This window comes from Anomaloglossus baeobatrachus, chromosome 8 (genome assembly GCF_048569485.1).
Source record: "Anomaloglossus baeobatrachus isolate aAnoBae1 chromosome 8, aAnoBae1.hap1, whole genome shotgun sequence".
NCBI lineage: Eukaryota > Metazoa > Chordata > Amphibia > Anura > Aromobatidae > Anomaloglossus > Anomaloglossus baeobatrachus.
Window position 1 is genome coordinate 3,321,493 of NC_134360.1, and position 20,854 is coordinate 3,342,346.

A 20,854-nucleotide genomic window follows, 5' to 3' on the forward strand; every position below is an offset into this window, starting at 1 on the left:
ATAATATCCCCCACACACACACACTGCCCCTGTCTATAATATCCCCCACACACACACACTGCCCCTGTCTATAATATCCCCCACACACACACACTGCCCCTGTCTATAATATCCCCCACACACACACACTGCCCCTGTCTATAATATCCCCCACACACACACACTGCCCCTGTCTATAATATCCCCCACACACACACACTGCCCCTGTCTATAATATCCCCCACACACACACACTGCCCCTGTCTATAATATCCCACCCACACACACACACTGCCCCTGTCTATAATATCCCCCCCACACACACTGCCCCTGTCTATAATATCCCCCACACACACACACTGCCCCTGTCTATAATATCCCCCACACACACACACTGCCCCTGTCTATAATATCCCCCCCACACACACACTGCCCCTGTCTATAATATCCCCCCCACACACACACACACTGCCCCTGTCTATAATATCCCCCCCACACACACACTACCCCTGTCTATAATATCCCCCACACACACACACACTGCCCCTGTCTATAATATCCCCCACACACACTGCCCCTGTCTATAATATCCAACACACACACTGCCCCTGTCTATAATATCCAACACACACACTGCCCCTGTCTATAATATCCCCCACACACACTGTCCCTGTCTATAATATCCCCCCCACACACACTGCCCGTGTCTATAATACCCCCCACACACACACTGCCCCTGTCTATAATATCCCCCACACACACACTGCCCCTGTCTATAATATCCCCCACACACACACACTGCCCCTGTCTATAATATCCCCCACACACACACACTGCCCCTGTCTATAATATCCCCCACACACACACACTGCCCCTGTCTATAATATCCCACCCACACACACACACTGCCCCTGTCTATAATATCCCCCCCACACACACTGCCCCTGTCTATAATATCCCCCCCACACACACACTGCCCCTGTCTATAATATCCCCCCCACACACACACTGCCCCTGTCTATAATATCCCCCCCACACACACACACACTGCCCCTGTCTATAATATCCCCCACACACACTGCCCCTGTCTATAATATCCCCCACACACACTGCCCCTGTCTATAATATCCAACACACACACTGCCCCTGTCTATATTATCCCCCACACACACTGCCCCTGTCTATAATATCCCCCCCACACACACTGCCCGTGTCTATAATATCCCCCCCACACACAATGCCCGTGTCTATAATACCCCCCACACACACACTGCCCCTGTCTATAATATCCCCCACACACACACTGCCCCTGTCTATAATATCCCCCACACACACACACACACACACTGCCCCTGTCTATAATATCCCCCCCACACACACACACTGCCCCTGTCTATAATATCCCCCCCACACACACTGCCCCTGTCTATAATACACACACACACACACACACACACACACACTGCCCCTGTCTATAATATCCCCCCCACACACACTGCCCCTGTCTATAATATCCCCCACACACACACACTGCCCCTGTCTATAATATCCCCCACACACACACACTGCCCCTGTCTATAATATCCCCCCCACACACACTGCCCCTGTCTATAATATCCCCCACACACACACACTGCCCCTGTCTATAATATCCCCCACACACACACACTGCCCCTGTCTATAATATCCCCCACACACACACACTGCCCCTGTCTATAATATCCCCCACACACACACACTGCCCCTGTCTATAATATCCCCCCCACACACACACTGCCCCTGTCTATAATATCCCCCACACACACACACTGCCCCTGTCTATAATATCCCCCACACACACACACTGCCCCTGTCTATAATATCCCCCACACACACACACTGCCCCTGTCTATAATATCCCCCACACAGACACACTGCCCCTGTCTATAATATCCCCCACACACACACACTGCCCCTGTCTATAATATCCCCCACACACACACTGCCCCTGTCTATAATATCCCCCACACACACACTGCCCGTGTCTATAATACCCCCCCCACACACACTGCCCCTGTCTATAATATCCCCCCCACACACACACTGCCCCTGTCTATAATATCCCCCACACACACACACTGCCCCTGTCTATAATATCCCCCACACACACACACTGCCCCTGTCTATAATATCCCCACCACACACTGCCCCTGTCTATAATATCCCCCACACACACACACACTGCCCCTGTCTATAATATCCCACACACACACACACTGCCCTTGTCTATAATATCCCCCACACACACACACTGCCCCTGTCTATAATATCCCCCACACACACACACTGCCCCTGTCTATATTATCCCCCACACACACACACTGCCCCTGTCTATAATATCCCCCCCACACACACACTGCCCCTGTCTATAATATCCCCCACACACTGCCCCTGTCTATAATATCCCCCACACACTGCCCCTGTCTATAATATCCCCCCCACACACACTGCCCGTGTCTATAATACCCCCCACACACACACTGGCCCTGTCTATAATATCCCCCACACACACACTGCCCCTGTCTATAATATCCCCCACACACACACACACTGCCCCTGTCTATAATATCCCCCCCACACACACACACTGCCCCTGTCTATAATATCCCCCACACACACACACACACTGCCCCTGTCTATAATATCCCCCCTACACACTGCCCCTGTCTATAATATCCCCCCCACACACACACTGCCCGTGTCTATAATACCCCCCACACACACACTGCCCCTGTCTATAATACACACACACACACACACACACTGCCCCTGTCTATAATATCCCCCCACACACACTGCCCCTGTCTATAATATCCCCCCCACACACACACTGCCCCTGTCTATAATATCCCACACACACACACACTGCCCCTGTCTATAATATCCCCCCCACACACACACTGCCCCTGTCTATAATATCCCCCACACACACACACTGCCCCTGTCTATAATATCCCCCACACACACACACTGCCCCTGTCTATAATATCCCCCACACACACACACTGCCCCTGTCTATAATATCCCCCACACACACACACTGCCCCTGTCTATAATATCCCCCACACACACACACTGCCCCTGTCTATAATATCCCCCACACACACACACACTGCCCCTGTCTATAATATCCCCCACACACACACACTGCCCCTGTCTATAATATCCCCCACACACACACACTGCCCCTGTCTATAATATCCCCCACACACACTGCCCCTGTCTATAATATCCCCCACACACACACACTGCCCCTGTCTATAATATCCCCCACACACACTGCCCCTGTCTATAATATCCCCCCCACACACACTGCCCGTGTCTATAATACCCCCCCACACACACTGCCCCTGTCTATAATATCCCCCCCACACACACACACTGCCCCTGTCTATAATATCCCCCCCACACACACACACTGCCCCTGTCTATAATATCCCCCCCACACACACACACTGCCCCTGTCTATAATATCCCCCACCACACACTGCCCCTGTCTATAATATCCCACACACACACACACTGCCCCTGTCTATAATATCCCCCACACACACACACTGCCCCTGTCTATAATATCCCCCACACACACACACTGCCCCTGTCTATAATATCCCCCACACACACACACTGCCCCTGTCTATAATATCCCCCACACACACACACTGCCCCTGTCTATAATATCCCCCCACACACACACACTGCCCCTGTCTATAATATCCCCCCACACACACACACTGCCCCTGTCTATAATATCCCCCCCACACACACACTGCCCCTGTCTATAATATCCCCCACACACACACACTGCCCCTGTCTATAATATCCCCCACACACACACACTGCCCCTGTCTATAATATCCCCCACACACACTGCACCTGTCTATAATATCCCCCACACACACACTGCCCGTGTCTATAATACCCCCCACACACACACTGCCCGTGTCTATAATACCCCCCCACACACACACTGCCCCTGTCTATAATATCCCCCACACACACACTGCCCCTGTCTATAATATCCCCCACACACACACACACTGCCTCTGTCTATAATATCCCCCCTACACACTGCCCCTGTCTATAATATCCCCCCTACACACTGCCCCTCTCTATAATATCCCCCCCACACACACTGCCCGTGTCTATAATACCCCCCACACACACACTGCCCCTGTCTATAATACACACACACTGCCCCTGTCTATAATACACACACACACACACACACTGCCCCTGTCTATAATATCCCCCCCACACACACTGCCCCTGTCTATAATATCCCCACCACACACTGCCCCTGTCTATAATATCCCCCCCACACACACACTGCCCCTGTCTATAATATCCCCCCCACACACACACACACACTGCCCCGGTCTATAATATCCCCCACACACACACTGCCCGTGTCTATAATACCCCCCACACACACACTGCCCGTGTCTATAATACCCCCCCCACACACACACTGCCCCTGTCTATAATATCCCCCACACACACACTGCCCCTGTCTATAATATCCCCCACACACACACACACTGCCTCTGTCTATAATATCCCCCCTACACACTGCCCCTGTCTATAATATCCCCCCTACACACTGCCCCTCTCTATAATATCCCCCCCACACACACTGCCCGTGTCTATAATACCCCCCACACACACACTGCCCCTGTCTATAATACACACACACACTGCCCCTGTCTATAATACACACACACACACACACACACACACACACTGCCCCTGTCTATAATATCCCCCCCACACACACTGCCCCTGTCTATAATATCCCCCCCACACACACTGCCCCTGTCTATAATATCCCCACCACACACTGCCCCTGTCTATAATATCCCCCCCACACACACACTGCCCCTGTCTATAATATCCCCCCCACACACACACACACTGCCCCGGTCTATAATATCCCCCACACACACACACTGCCCCGGTCTATAATATCCCACACACACACACACACTGCCCCTGTCTATAATATCCCCCACACACACACACACACACTGCCCCTGTCTATAATATCCCCCCCACACACACACTGCCCCTGTCTATAATATCCCCCCACACACACACTGCCCCTGTCTATAATATCCCCCCCCACACACACTGCCCCGGTCTATAATATCCCCACACACACACACTGCCCCTGTCTATAATATCCCCACACACACACACTGCCCCTGTCTATAATATCCCCCACACACACACACTGCCCCTGTCTATAATATCCCCCACACACACACACTGCCCCTGTCTATAATATCCCCCACACACACACACTGCCCCTGTCTATAATATCCCCCACACACACACACTGCCCCTGTCTATAATATCCCCCACACACGCACACTGCCCCTGTCTATAATATCCCCCACACACACACACACTGCCCCTGTCTATAATATCCCCCACACACACACACTGCCCCTGTCTATAATATCCCCCACACACACACACTGCCCCTGTCTATAATATCCCACACACACACACTGCCCCTGTCTATAATATCCCCCCTACACACTGCCCCTGTCTATAATACACACACACACACACACACACACACACACACACACACACACACACACACACACACACACACACACACACACTGCCCCTGTCTATAATACACACACACACACACACACACACTGCCCCTGTCTATAATATCCCCCCTACACACTGCCCCTGTCTATAATACACACACACACACACACACACACACACACACACTGCCCCTGTCTATAATATCCCCCACACACACACACACTGCCCCTGTCTATAATATCCCCCACACACACACACACTGCCCCTGTCTATAATATCCCCCACACACACACACACTGCCCCTGTCTATAATATCCCCCACACACACACACACTGCCCCTGTCTATAATATCCCCCACACACACACACACTGCCCCTGTCTATAATATCCCCCACACACACACACACTGCCCCTGTCTATAATATCCCCCACACACACACACACACACTGCCCCTGTCTATAATATCCCCCACACACACACACACTGCCCCTGTCTATAATATCCCCCACACACACACACACTGCCCCTGTCTATAATATCCCCCACACACACACACACTGCCCCTGTCTATAATATCCCCCACACACACACACACTGCCCCTGTCTATAATATCCCCCACACACGCACACTGCCCCTGTCTATAATATCCCCCACACACACACACACTGCCCCTGTCTATAATATCCCCCCCACACACACATTGCCCCTGTCTATAATATCCCCCACACACACACACACTGCCCGTGTCTATAATACCCCCCACACACACACTGCCCCTGTCTATAATACACACACACACACACACACACACTGCCCCTGTCTATAATACACACACACACACTGCCCCTGTCTATAATATCCCCCACACACACACACTGCCCCTGTCTATAATATCCCCCACACACACACACTGCCCCTGTCTATAATATCCCCCCCACACACACATTGCCCCTGTCTATAATATCCCCCACACACACACACACTGCCCGTGTCTATAATACCCCCCACACACACACTGCCCCTGTCTATAATACACACACACACACACACACTGCCCCTGTCTATAATACACACACACACACTGCCCCTGTCTATAATATCCCCCCCACACACACACTGCCCCTGTCTATAATATCCCCCACACACACACTGCCCCTGTCTATAATATCCCCCACACACACACACTGCCCCTGTCTATAATATCCCCCACACACACACACTGCCCCTGTCTATAATATCCCCCCCACACACACACTGCCCCTGTCTATAATATCCCCCACACACACACACTGCCCCTGTCTATAATATCCCCCACACACACACACTGCCCCTGTCTATAATATCCCCCACACACACACACTGCCCCTGTCTATAATATCCCCCACACACACACACTGCCCCTGTCTATAATATCCCCCACACACACACACTGCCCCTGTCTATAATATCCCCCACACACACACACTGCCCCTGTCTATAATATCCCCCACACACACTGCCCCTGTCTATAATATCCCCCACACACACACTGCCCCTGTCTATAATATCCCCCACACACACACTGCCCCTGTCTATAATATCCCCCACACACACACTGCCCCTGTCTATAATATCCCCCCCACACACACACTGCCCCTGTCTATAATATCCCCCACACACACACACTGCCCCTGTCTATAATATCCCCCCCACACACACTGCCCCTGTCTATAATATCCCCCCCACACACACTGCCCCTGTCTATAATATCCCCCACACACACACTGCCCCTGTCTATAATATCCCCCACACACACACTGCCCCTGTCTATAATATCCCCCACACACACACTGCCCCTGTCTATAATATCCCCCCCACACACACACTGCCCCTGTCTATAATATCCCCCCCACACACACACTGCCCCTGTCTATAATATCCCCCACACACACTGCCCCTGTCTATAATATCCCCCCCACACACACTGCCCGTGTCTATAATACCCCCCCACACACACTGCCCCTGTCTATAATATCCCCCCCACACACACACTGCCCCTGTCTATAATATCCCCCACACACACACACTGCCCCTGTCTATAATATCCCCCACACACACACACTGCCCCTGTCTATAATATCCCCCACCACACACTGCCCCTGTCTATAATATCCCACACACACACACACTGCCCCTGTCTATAATATCCCCCACACACACACACTGCCCCTGTCTATAATATCCCCCACACACACACACTGCCCCTGTCTATAATATCCCCCACACACACACACTGCCCCTGTCTATAATATCCCCCACACACACACACTGCCCCTGTCTATAATATCCCCCACACACACACACTGCCCCTGTCTATAATATCCCCCACACACACACACTGCCCCTGTCTATAATATCCCCCACACACACACTGCCCCTGTCTATAATATCCCCCCCACACACACACTGCCCCTGTCTATAATATCCCCCACACACACACACTGCCCCTGTCTATAATATCCCCCACACACACTGCCCCTGTCTATAATATCCCCCCCACACACACTGCCCGTGTCTATAATAACCCCCCCACACACACTGCCCCTGTCTATAATATCCCCCCCACACACACACTGCCCCTGTCTATAATATCCCCCACACACACACACTGCCCCTGTCTATAATATCCCCCACACACACACACTGCCCCTGTCTATAATATCCCCCACACACACTGCACCTGTCTATAATATCCCCCCCACACACACTGCCCGTGTCTATAATACCCCCCACACACACACTGCCCGTGTCTATAATACCCCCCCACACACACACTGCCCCTGTCTATAATATCCCCCACACACACACTGCCCCTGTCTATAATATCCCCCCCACACACACACACTGCCTCTGTCTATAATATCCCCCCTACACACTGCCCCTGTCTATAATATCCCCCACACACACTGCCCGTGTCTATAATACCCCCCACACACACACTGCCCCTGTCTATAATACACACACACACTGCCCCTGTCTATAATACACACACACACACACACACACACACTGCCCCTGTCTATAATATCCCCCCCACACACACTGCCCCTGTCTATAATATCCCCACCACACACTGCCCCTGTCTATAATATCCCCACCACACACTGCCCCTGTCTATAATATCCCCCCCACACACACACTGCCCGTGTCTATAATACCCCCCCCACACACACACTGCCCCTGTCTATAATATCCCCCCCACACACACACTGCCCCGGTCTATAATATCCCCCACACACACACACTGCCCCGGTCTATAATATCCCACACACACACACACACTGCCCCTGTCTATAATATCCCCCACACACACACACACACACACACTGCCCCTGTCTATAATATCCCCCACACACACACACTGCCCCTGTCTATAATATCCCCCCCCCACACACACTGCCCCGGTCTATAATATCCCCACACACACACACACTGCCCCTGTCTATAATATCCCCACACACACACACTGCCCCTGTCTATAATATCCCCCACACACACACACTGCCCCTGTCTATAATATCCCCCACACACACACACTGCCCCTGTCTATAATATCCCCCACACACGCACACTGCCCCTGTCTATAATATCCCCCACACACACACACACTGCCCCTGTCTATAATATCCCCCACACACACACACTGCCCCTGTCTATAATATCCCCCACACACACACACTGCCCCTGTCTATAATATCCCCCACACACACACACTGCCCCTGTCTATAATATCCCCCACACACACACACTGCCCCTGTCTATAATATCCCCCACACACACACACTGCCCCTGTCTATAATATCCCCCACACACACACTGCCCCTGTCTATAATATCCCCCACACACACACACTGCCCCTGTCTATAATATCCCCCCTACACACTGCCCCTGTCTATAATACACACACACACACACTGCCCCTGTCTATAATACACACACACACACACACACACACACACACACACACACACACTGCCCCTGTCTATAATATCCCCCTACACACTGCCCCTGTCTATAATACACACACACACACACACACACACTGCCCCTGTCTATAATACACACACACACACACACACACTGCCCCTGTCTATAATATCCCCCACACACACACACACTGCCCCTGTCTATAATATCCCCCACACACACACACACTGCCCCTGTCTATAATATCCCCCACACACACACACACTGCCCCTGTCTATAATATCCCCCACACACACACACACTGCCCCTGTCTATAATATCCCCCACACACACACACACTGCCCCTGTATATAATATCCCCCACACACACACACACTGCCCCTGTATATAATATCCCCCACACACACACACACTGCCCCTGTCTATAATATCCCACACACACACACACTGCCCCTGTCTATAATATCCCCCACACACGCACACTGCCCCTGTCTATAATATCCCCCACACACACACTGCCCCTGTCTATAATATCCCCCCCACACACACATTGCCCCTGTCTATAATATCCCCCACACACACACACACTGCCCGTGTCTATAATACCCCCCACACACACACTGCCCCTGTCTATAATACACACACACACACACTGCCCCTGTCTATAATATCCCCCCCACACACACATTGCCCCTGTCTATAATATCCCCCACACACACACACACTGCCCGTGTCTATAATACCCCCCACACACACACTGCCCCTGTCTATAATACACACACACACACACACACACACTGCCCCTGTCTATAATACACACACACACACACACACTGCCCCTGTCTATAATATCCCCCCCACACACACACTGCCCCTGTCTATAATATCCCCCCCACACACACACTGCCCCTGTCTATAATATCCCCCACACACACACACTGCCCCTGTCTATAATATCCCCCACACACACACACTGCCCCTGTCTATAATATCCCCCACACACACACACTGCCCCTGTCTATAATATCCCCCACACACACACACTGCCCCTGTCTATAATATCCCCCCCACACACACACTGCCCCTGTCTATAATATCCCCCACACACACACACACTGCCCCTGTCTATAATATCCCCCACACACACACACTGCCCCTGTCTATAATATCCCCCACACACACACACTGCCCCTGTCTATAATATCCCCCACACACACACACTGCCCCTGTCTATAATATCCCCCACACACACACACTGCCCCTGTCTATAATATCCCCCACACACACACACTGCCCCTGTCTATAATATCCCCCACACACACTGCCCCTGTCTATAATATCCCCCCACACACACTGCCCGTGTCTATAATACCCCCCCACACACACTGCCCCTGTCTATAATACCCCCCCACACACACTGCCCCTGTCTATAATATCCCCCCCACACACACACTGCCCCTGTCTATAATATCCCCCACACACACACACTGCCCCTGTCTATAATATCCCCACCACACACTGCCCCTGTCTATAATATCCCCCACACACACACACACTGCCCCTGTCTATAATATCCCACACACACACACACACTGCCCTTGTCTATAATATCCCCCACACACACACACTGCCCCTGTCTATATTATCCCCCACACACACACACTGCCCCTGTCTATATTATCCCCCACACACACACACTGCCCCTGTCTATAATATCCCCCCCACACACACTGCCCCTGTCTATAATATCCCCCACACACACACTGCCCCTGTCTATAATATCCCCCACACACACACTGCCCCTGTCTATAATATCCCCCACACACACACTGCCCCTGTCTATAATATCCCCCACACACACACTGCCCCTGTCTATAATATCCCCCACACACACACACACTGCCCCTGTCTATAATATCCCCCCCACACACACACACTGCCCCTGTCTATAATATCCCCCACACACACACACACACTGCCCCTGTCTATAATATCCCCCCTACACACTGCCCCTGTCTATAATATCCCCCCTACACACTGCCCCTGTCTATAATATCCCCCCCACACACACACTGCCCGTGTCTATAATACCCCCCACACACACACTGCCCCTGTCTATAATACACACACACACACACACACTGCCCCTGTCTATAATATCCCCCATACACACACACTGCCCCTGTCTATAATATCCCCCACACACACACACTGCCCCTGTCTATAATATCCCCCCCACACACACACACTGCCCCTGTCTATAATATCCCCCCCACACACACACTGCCCCTGTCTATAATATCCCCCACACGCACACACTGCCCCTGTCTATAATATCCCCCACACACACACACTGCCCCTGTCTATAATATCCCCCACACACACTGCCCGTGTCTATAATACCCCCCACACACACACTGCCCCTGTCTATAATATCCCCCACACACACACTGCCCCTGTCTATAATATCCCCCACACACACACACACTGCCTCTGTCTTTAATATCCCCAACACACACACACACTGCCCCTGTCTATAATATCCCCCCTACACACTGCCCCTGTCTATAATATCCCCCCTACACACTGCCCCTCTCTATAATATCCCCCCACACACACTGCCCGTGTCTATAATACCCCCCACACACACACTGCCCCTGTCTATAATACACACACACACTGCCCCTGTCTATAATACACACACACACACACACACTGCCCCTGTCTATAATATCCCCCACACACACACTGCCCCTGTCTATAATATCCCCCCCACACACACTGCCCCTGTCTATAATATCCCCACCACACACTGCCCCTGTCTATAATATCCCCACCACACACTGCCCCTGTCTATAATATCCCTCCCACACACACACACACACTGCCCCGGTCTATAATATCCCCCACACACACACACACTGCCCCGGTCTATAATATCCCCCACACACACACACACACTGCCCCTGTCTATAATATCCCCCACACACACACACACACTGCCCCTGTCTATAATATCCCCCACACACACACACTGCCCCTGTCTATAATATCCCCCACACACACACACACACTGCCCCTGTCTATAATATCCCCCACACACACACACTGCCCCTGTCTATAATATCCCCCCCCCACACACACTGCCCCGGTCTATAATATCCCCCACACACACACACTGCCCCTGTCTATAATATCCCCCCCCCACACACACTGCCCCGGTCTATAATATCCCCCACACACACACACTGCCCCTGTCTATAATATCCCCCACACACGCACACTGCCCCTGTCTATAATATCCCCCACACACACACACTGCCCCTGTCTATAATATCCCCCACACACACACACACACTGCCCCTGTCTATAATATCCCCCACACACACACTGCCCCTGTCTATAATATCCCCCACACACACACACTGCCCCTGTCTATAATATCCCCCACACACACACTGCCCCTGTCTATAATATCCCCACACACACACACTGCCCCTGTCTATAATATCCCCCACACACACACACTGCCCCTGTCTATAATATCCCCCCTACACACTGCCCCTGTCTATAATACACACACACACACACACACACACACACACACACACACACACACACACACTGCCCCTGTCTATAATACACACACACACACACACACACACACACACACACACTGCCCCTGTCTATAATATCCCCCACACACACACACACTGCCCCTGTCTATAATATCCCCCACACACACACACACACTGCCCCTGTCTATAATATCCCCCACACACACACTGCCCCTGTCTATAATATCCCCCACACACACACACTGCCCCTGTCTATAATATCCCCCACACACACACTGCCCCTGTCTATAATATCCCCCCCACACACACACACACACACACTGCCCCTGTCTATAATATCCCCCACACACACACACACTGCCCGTGTCTATAATACCCCCCACACACACACTGCCCCTGTCTATAATACACACACACACACACACACACACACTGCCCCTGTCTATAATACACACACACACACACTGCCCCTGTCTATAATACCCACACACACACACACACACTGCCCCTGTCTATAATATCCCCCACACACACACTGCCCCTGTCTATAATATCCCAACACACACACACTGCCCCTGTCTATAATATCCCAACACACACACACTGCCCCTGTCTATAATATCCCCACACACACACACTGCCCCTGTCTATAATATCCCCACACACACACACTGCCCCTGTCTATAATATCCCCACACACACACACTGCCCCTGTCTATAATATCCCTCCCCACACAGACTGCCCCTGTCTATAATATCCCCACACACACACACACTGCCCCTGTCAATAATATCCCTCCCCACACAGACTGCCCGTCTATAATATCTCACACACACACACACACACTGCCCGTCTATAATATCTCACACACACACACACACACACTGCCCGTCTATAATATCTCCCACACACACACACTGGCCCTGTCTATAATATCCCCCACACACACACACTGGCCCTGTCTATAATATCCCCCCCACCACACACACTGCCTCTGTCTATAATATCCCCCCACCACACACACTGCCTCTGTCTATAATATCCCCCCCACCACACACACTGCCCCTGTCTATAATATCCCCCCCCCCCCCCACACACACACACACACACACACACTGCCCCTGTCCATAATATCCCCCTCACACACACTGCCCCCCTGCATATATTCCTCTGCCCCTCGCTGTGTTGTGCGCCCTTTCAAATTATCCCTCTCCATGGAGACAACAGACAGCTCAGTAAGTGACACATCGCTGGAATAAAGGGCTCTGTCTCTACTTTGTGCTGCTCTCAGATGGGGGGAAATCCTGCTGACAGATTCCCTTTATACTTTATACTGTCGGATATTTTTGCCCCCCCCCCATCCCCCGTGTGACATACATGGACCCCCCTTATGTGATTTCCGTTTCTTCTCTACAGCTGCAGATCTGGGACACGGCCGGGCAGGAACGCTTTCGGACCATAACGCAGAGTTATTACAGAAGCGCCAATGGCGCCATCATCGCGTTTGACATCACCAAGAAGAAGTCGTTTGAATCTGTTCCTCGCTGGATAGAAGACGTCCGGAAGTACGCCGGCTCCAACATCGTGCAGCTGCTCATCGGTGCGTCATGTGTGGGGTCTGTATAGGGGACAGTGCAGCGCGGGGGTCTGCTCCTCCTGGGCGCAGGTGAAATCAGGAAATCAAGCAGTGCTCACCCCTGCCAGGTCCACAATTCCTCCCCGCTGCTGCTGCTGCAGGCGTCTCAGAGGTTTGGCTGCAGCGGTGATGGCATGTGAGCTGCTCTTATCACTGCTGTATCTAATTTCTGAGCTCATTGATTAGCTGCAGCGGTGATGTGAGCTGCTGACATTTCGACATTGCTGCAGCCAATCACTGAGTTATGTGGCTTCATCTTACTTTGCTGGTATGTGGGGGGTGGAGGATTGGAAGGACCAACAACTTGACCGCTATTGGGGTTGATGGACGCTAATGACGAGTGAACACTACGATGCTCGGGGTCTTGTTTTAATGTATATAGGAGGCTCATACTGTGTAGTATAGGGGGCTATGTGGGGGCTCATGCTGTGTAGTATAGGGGGCTATGTGGGGGCTCATGCTGTGTAGTATAGGGGGCTATGTGGGGGCTCATACTGTGTAGTATAGGGGGCTATGTGGGGGCTCATGCTGTGTAGTATAGGGGGCTATGTGGGGGCTCATGCTGTGTAGTATAGGGGGCTATGTGGGGGCTCATACTGTGTAGTATAGGGGGCTATGTGGGGGCTCATACTGTGTAGTATAGGGGGCTATGTGGGGGCACATGCTGTGTAGTATAGGGGGCTATGTGGGGGCTCATGCTGTGTAGTATAGGGGGCTATGTGGGGGCTCATGCTGTGTAGTATAGGGGGCTATGTGGGGGCTCATGCTGTGTAGTATAGGGGGCTATGTGGGGGCTCATGCTGTGTAGTACAGGGGGCTATGTGGGGGCTCATGCTGTGTAGTACAGGGGGCTATGTGGGGGCTCATGCTGTGTAGTACAGGGGGCTATGTGGGGGCTCATGCTGTGTAGTATAGGGGGCTATGTGGGGGCTCATGCTGTGTAGTATAGGGGGCTATGTGGGGGCTCATGCTGTGTAGTATAGGGGGCTATGTGGGGGCTCATGCTGTGTAGTATAGGGGGCTATGTGGGGGCTCATGCTGTGTAGTATAGGGGGCTATGTGGGGGCTCATGCTGTGTAGTATAGGGGGCTATGTGGGGGCTCATGCTGTGTAGTATAGGGGGCTATGTGGGGGCTCATGCTGTATATAGGAGGCTATGTGGAGGCTCATACTGTGTATGGGGGGGGCTAATGCTGTGTATGGGGGGGCTATGTGGAGGCTCATGCTGTGTATGGGGGGCTATGTGGGGCTCATACTGTATATAGGAGGCTATGTGGAGGCTCATACTGTGTATGGGGGGGGGGGCTAATGCTGTGTATGGGGGGGCTATGTGGAGGCTCATGCTGTGTATGGGGGGGCTAATGCTGTGTATAGGAGGCTTTGTGGAGGCTCATGCTGTGTATGGGGGGGGCTAATGCTGTGTATAGGAGGCTATGTGGAGGCTCATACTGTATATAGGAGGCTATGTGGAGGCTCATGCTGTGTATGGGGGGGGCTAATGCTGTGTATAGGAGGCTATGTGGAGGCTCATACTGTGTATGGGGGGCTATGTGGGGGCTCCTACTGCTGAATGTGGCCAGCGAATGGTTAACGGGAAGGATAGTTGGTGTCGGCTCATCTTTTGCCCCTCACACAGCGCCCCTCTTGCCCGTGGCTGTGCCGGGTATTGCTGCGTGTCCCTGTTTACCTCAGTGGGCAGAGCTGGAATACCTGATACTGTTTCTGGAAGGAGCGGCCATTGTTCTCCATGTTCTTTCCCACAGCTTTATTTAGGCCCAGATTGTGTTTCCTTGTGACTGGGACAATTTTCGTCTTTGCACTTTGGATTTTCTTCCTATCGTTATTTCTGGCTTCTTCTTTCCCTTTCCCTGTGATTTATTTTTTCTCCTTTCTTTACTAAAACCTGCGCAGAAAAAAATCATATGTGAAGCCACTGTATCAATGGGGGAAGAAAATGCTGGGTCTCGAAAAATTAAATAGAAAAAAAATATATATATATATAATTGGTATCTCTACAGTTATGATTCACTAGACTTTATCATGGCGGCTGCACTGACTCATGGGCAGGTTTATGCTGCTGAGGACTGGCAGTGGCATTGAATGGGTGCAGACGGTGGAGCAGGATTCTGCGCGCAGGATGATCGGACATTTGTCCTGCGCGCAGAGGATATTCTAATTAGTTATTGGCAGATTCCCCTGGTTACACCGGACGAATTCTGCTCACACCCGTAATTACTGTTCCCGTCACCAACCAGGGCCCCAATCATCTGGACGGAGAGGTCCTGTCCAGCGCTCAGTTCCCAGTTATCGGCTCATCTAATCTGCCTTTAGAAAGGTTCCTTTAGCATTCCAGGGGTTGTCTAGGGATTTCCTCTCCTGAGCGTCCGACCACTAGGACCCGCTAATGTATCTCCATTTTAGAATAGTTGCTGTTCACTTGGTTGCTCCCTCTGGGGCTGCCCGGAGCTGTGCGCGGCATTTTCTGGCAGTCCATTGGGAATGACCGGCTCCATGATGGAGTGTGGGCACAGCTGCTCCATTCCGCTGATCGGTGCTGGGCCCACTGGTCGATACCTCAAGGATAGGCGAAATTAGGCCCAGTTCACACATTCAGTATTCGGTGAGTTTTTTTTTTTACCTCAGTAATTGTTCCTCTCCTGGTTTTGGCTACAATCAGAGGAGACGTATTAGGCCTAGCACACACGGTGAGAAAAACGGAGCAAGTGGAATGCGATAAAAAATCGCATTCCACTTGGACCAATAGTACTCTATGGCCCGATCCCATGAGCGATTATTTGCTCAGCCCTAATCGGACCGAGAAAACAGTCGTAGCATGCTGCAAGTGTAATGTGATCCTGTATCACTCGCACCCATTCAAGTCTATGGGGCGAGAGAAAAATTGCACTGCACTCGCATTACACTAGTGTAAAGCGAGTGCAGTACAAGAGTCGCAATTGCTGGCAATGGAGGAGATAGGGAGATAAATCCCTCCCACTCCTCTGCAGCGCCAGCCCTCCCCCCGCAGCTGTGGTCTGATCGCACAATCAGACCCCAGTCATAATGACACTCTGCTCACGCTGTGCTGCGAGTGTGAGCTGAGTGTCTTTCAAGGACACGCAGTAATCCCCTCCCCTCCTGGTATAGGCTACAAATCCTGAGGTAAAATACCGGCCAAATCCTGAGGTAAAATACCGGCCAAATCCTGAGGTAAAATACCGGCCAAATCCTGAGGTAAAATACCGGCCAAATCCTGAGGTAAAATACCGGCCAAATCCTGAGGTAAAATACCGGCCAAATCCTGAGGTAAAATACCGGCCAAATCCTGAGGTAAAATACCGGCCAAATCCTGAGGTAAAATACCGGCTGCTTAGTAGAGCGGACGGACAGGAGGGGCACACGTAGCTTTATGGTCACTATCATGGGTGAGTGGTTATACACTCGGCAGTGACAGCATTGGTCCCCTCACACTGCGCTGCAGACTCCGTGTCCTGCGCTCGCTGTCCGGGTGTCACTGACGTGGTTGGCTGCACACTTGATTCCTGAGTGATGACGTTTTATGTCTCTGGTTGCGTCGGTGCATTTATCTGCAGTAGAGCAATGGCTGCTGTAGATGTGACCATACATGGATCAGATTAGTCACCGGTTAGTGAGGAATGGCCAGTGACTCTGCAGCCTGTCCTCCTGGGTGCTCTCCAGCCCCATGTTGGAGTCCTGGAGCCCCCGGTCTCGGTGAATAGAGATTCTGGACCTAGCAGATGGTTAATATGTTAACCCCTCACTGTCTCCACAGGAAACAAGTCGGACATGCACGAGTTCCGGGAGGTCCAGCCAGGAGAGGCGGAAGCTCTGGCCAAACATTACGACCTCACCACATTTGAAACCTCTGCCAAGGATTCCAGTAACGTGGAGGAAGCGTTTGTGAAGATGGCCTCTGAGCTGATGATGCGGCACGGCGGCCCTGTCTTCAGCGAGAAAGCCACCGACAGCATAAAACTCGACAGCAAAGACATGGCGGCCGGAGACTCCTGGAGCTGCGCTTGTTGATGTCACTGCTTTTTTGCCTTTTTCCCTCTAATATCTGTTCGGTAGATAATTTGGTGAAATTACCTGCGATTAGTGTGATCGGCGCCGTGTGACCTGCCCGGTGTGGAGCGTCGCCTCCTGTCGCTCCATATTGGCAGCACGCAGCCAGATATTTGCAGTTTTTTTGTCTTTTTTTTTGTTAGTACCCAAACTTGTGTAAACGAAGCAGATGACAATGAAGTGGGGGATGGGGACAAAGCCGAAAAAGTGGTGGAACTGGTTTCCACCGGATTGTTTGTTTGTTCGAGACTTGTGTGTTGCCCGCACCGGATGCCTTGTAGTCTATGGGCCGCTGCTGATTCAGAACCATAGAGGATCCTCCATGTTTGTTTGTTTTTGTTTATTTGTTTTTAATACTATTAAGTAATTCTACATTGTGGCAAAAAGCCACAAAATCCGCACGAGACGCCGCTCGCGTTTTTGCAAATGTTTTTTCTAAAGTGTTTTAAAACTTGAAAAAAAATCTATTTTCTTAATATTTGTAGCCGGATCTGTCGCCTCTTATCACATGAAGTCATTCCGCAATTTTTATAAACCACAGAACATTTCAAGACTGGGAATAATGTGCAATCCTGGAAAGACAATGGAACATTTCAGAAGATTTTTGGAATATTTCTCAGAAGTTTTTATTTCTTTTCTTAAATAGATTTATATTTATCAGCAAATTTGAAATAAAAAATAATTATAAATATTTGATGGTGACTTGGTTTTTATCTGGGCATTTTTAATTACAAAAATTCTGATGTTTTTTTTTTTTTTAAAAACCGTATTTAACCCTCCAAATGTGATCAGAAAATGACTTCACGCTGGAGCCGAGCGTTTCCATGGTGACGAGGTATTCCAATGATCATAAATAGGTATTTATTAATGTTATTTGGTGCACAAATTGCCAGTTCGTGGCCCAGCAGCCAGCGACAAGGCGTATCCCTTTGTTGTAGCCCATACCCAGGCTGAAAAGCTCCAGTATAAAGTGCAGGATTTGGTGCTAATTAATATCAACATATTGACCAGCACCTCTAAGAATAAAGAAAAGTGTGAACAGGTGCAAGCCAACTAGTCAGTATAATCAGAAAAATAGCCAACAAAGGGATACGCCTTGTCACTGGTGGTTGGGCCTCATTTTTTAAAGCGCACCAATCCCCAGGATTTTCCTATATAACCTAAAGCCAGTGCTATACTGGGGCTATCATGCTGATTCTATACATAACTTTACTTGCTTGTGTTTCAAAACCTATACATCAGAGTTGACAAAGTTTGTAAAATGAGCAGCTTTTTGATAGCTGGGGTGGGTTTGGATAGTGATTCCCCGCCCCCCTGGCTCCTGTTCTTCCCCCTGTTGTTATTTATGCTAATTCTATTATAGAATCATTTAACTGACTAGAAGGACCTGTGCTGATGTCATACCCATGTGACCAGAAGGGGCGGGGCCTCAGCCAACATAGCTGATATCGGGAAGCAACATTTTTGTTGGCTGAGGCCTCACCCCTTCTGGTCACATGGGTATGACACACTCTGATCACAGTGCTCTGCACAATTTTATGGCAGTCGGCACCTGGCCTTAAAGGGAATCTGTCAGCAAGTTTTTGCCCTTTAATCTGAGAGCAGCATGATGAGGGGCAGAGATCCTGATTCCAGCGATGTCACTTACTGGGCTGCTAAGTGCAGTTTAGATAAAATCACTGTTTAATCAGGAGATTATCATTACAGGACTACTTGATTGCTGCAAGTAGTCCAGCATAGTCATGTATAACTGCTAGATCTGCAGCAGACAGCTCAGTAAGTGACATCACTGGAATCAGGGTTTCTGCCCCTACATTATGCTGCTCTCAGATGGGGAAGCAACATCCTGCTGACAGATTCCCTTTTATATTTTTTTTTTTTTCTAGCACATGAGATAGTCACTGATGGAGAAAACGAAGAAAGTCGCCAAACACCGATGAAAATATGAGCCAACATCTTGGTGTGATAAACCCAACCATGCGCTTGTCTGGATGACGCTTT

At 50.8% G+C, this 20,854-nt stretch overlaps 1 protein-coding gene across 1 annotated transcript in view; it reads left to right on the forward strand.

The window, feature by feature from the left end:
- RAB43 (RAB43, member RAS oncogene family) overlaps positions 1-19,547 on the forward strand; it is a 26,991-nt gene extending 7,444 nt beyond the window's left edge. Inside the window, exons 2-3 of the mRNA XM_075321252.1 lie at positions 14,551-14,734; positions 18,561-19,547. Of these exons, the coding sequence (XP_075177367.1) occupies positions 14,551-14,734; positions 18,561-18,814 (438 nt within the window). The 3' untranslated portion in view covers positions 18,815-19,547. The remainder of the gene's footprint in view (positions 1-14,550; positions 14,735-18,560) is intronic.
- Positions 19,548-20,854: the final 1,307 nt, after the last annotated feature.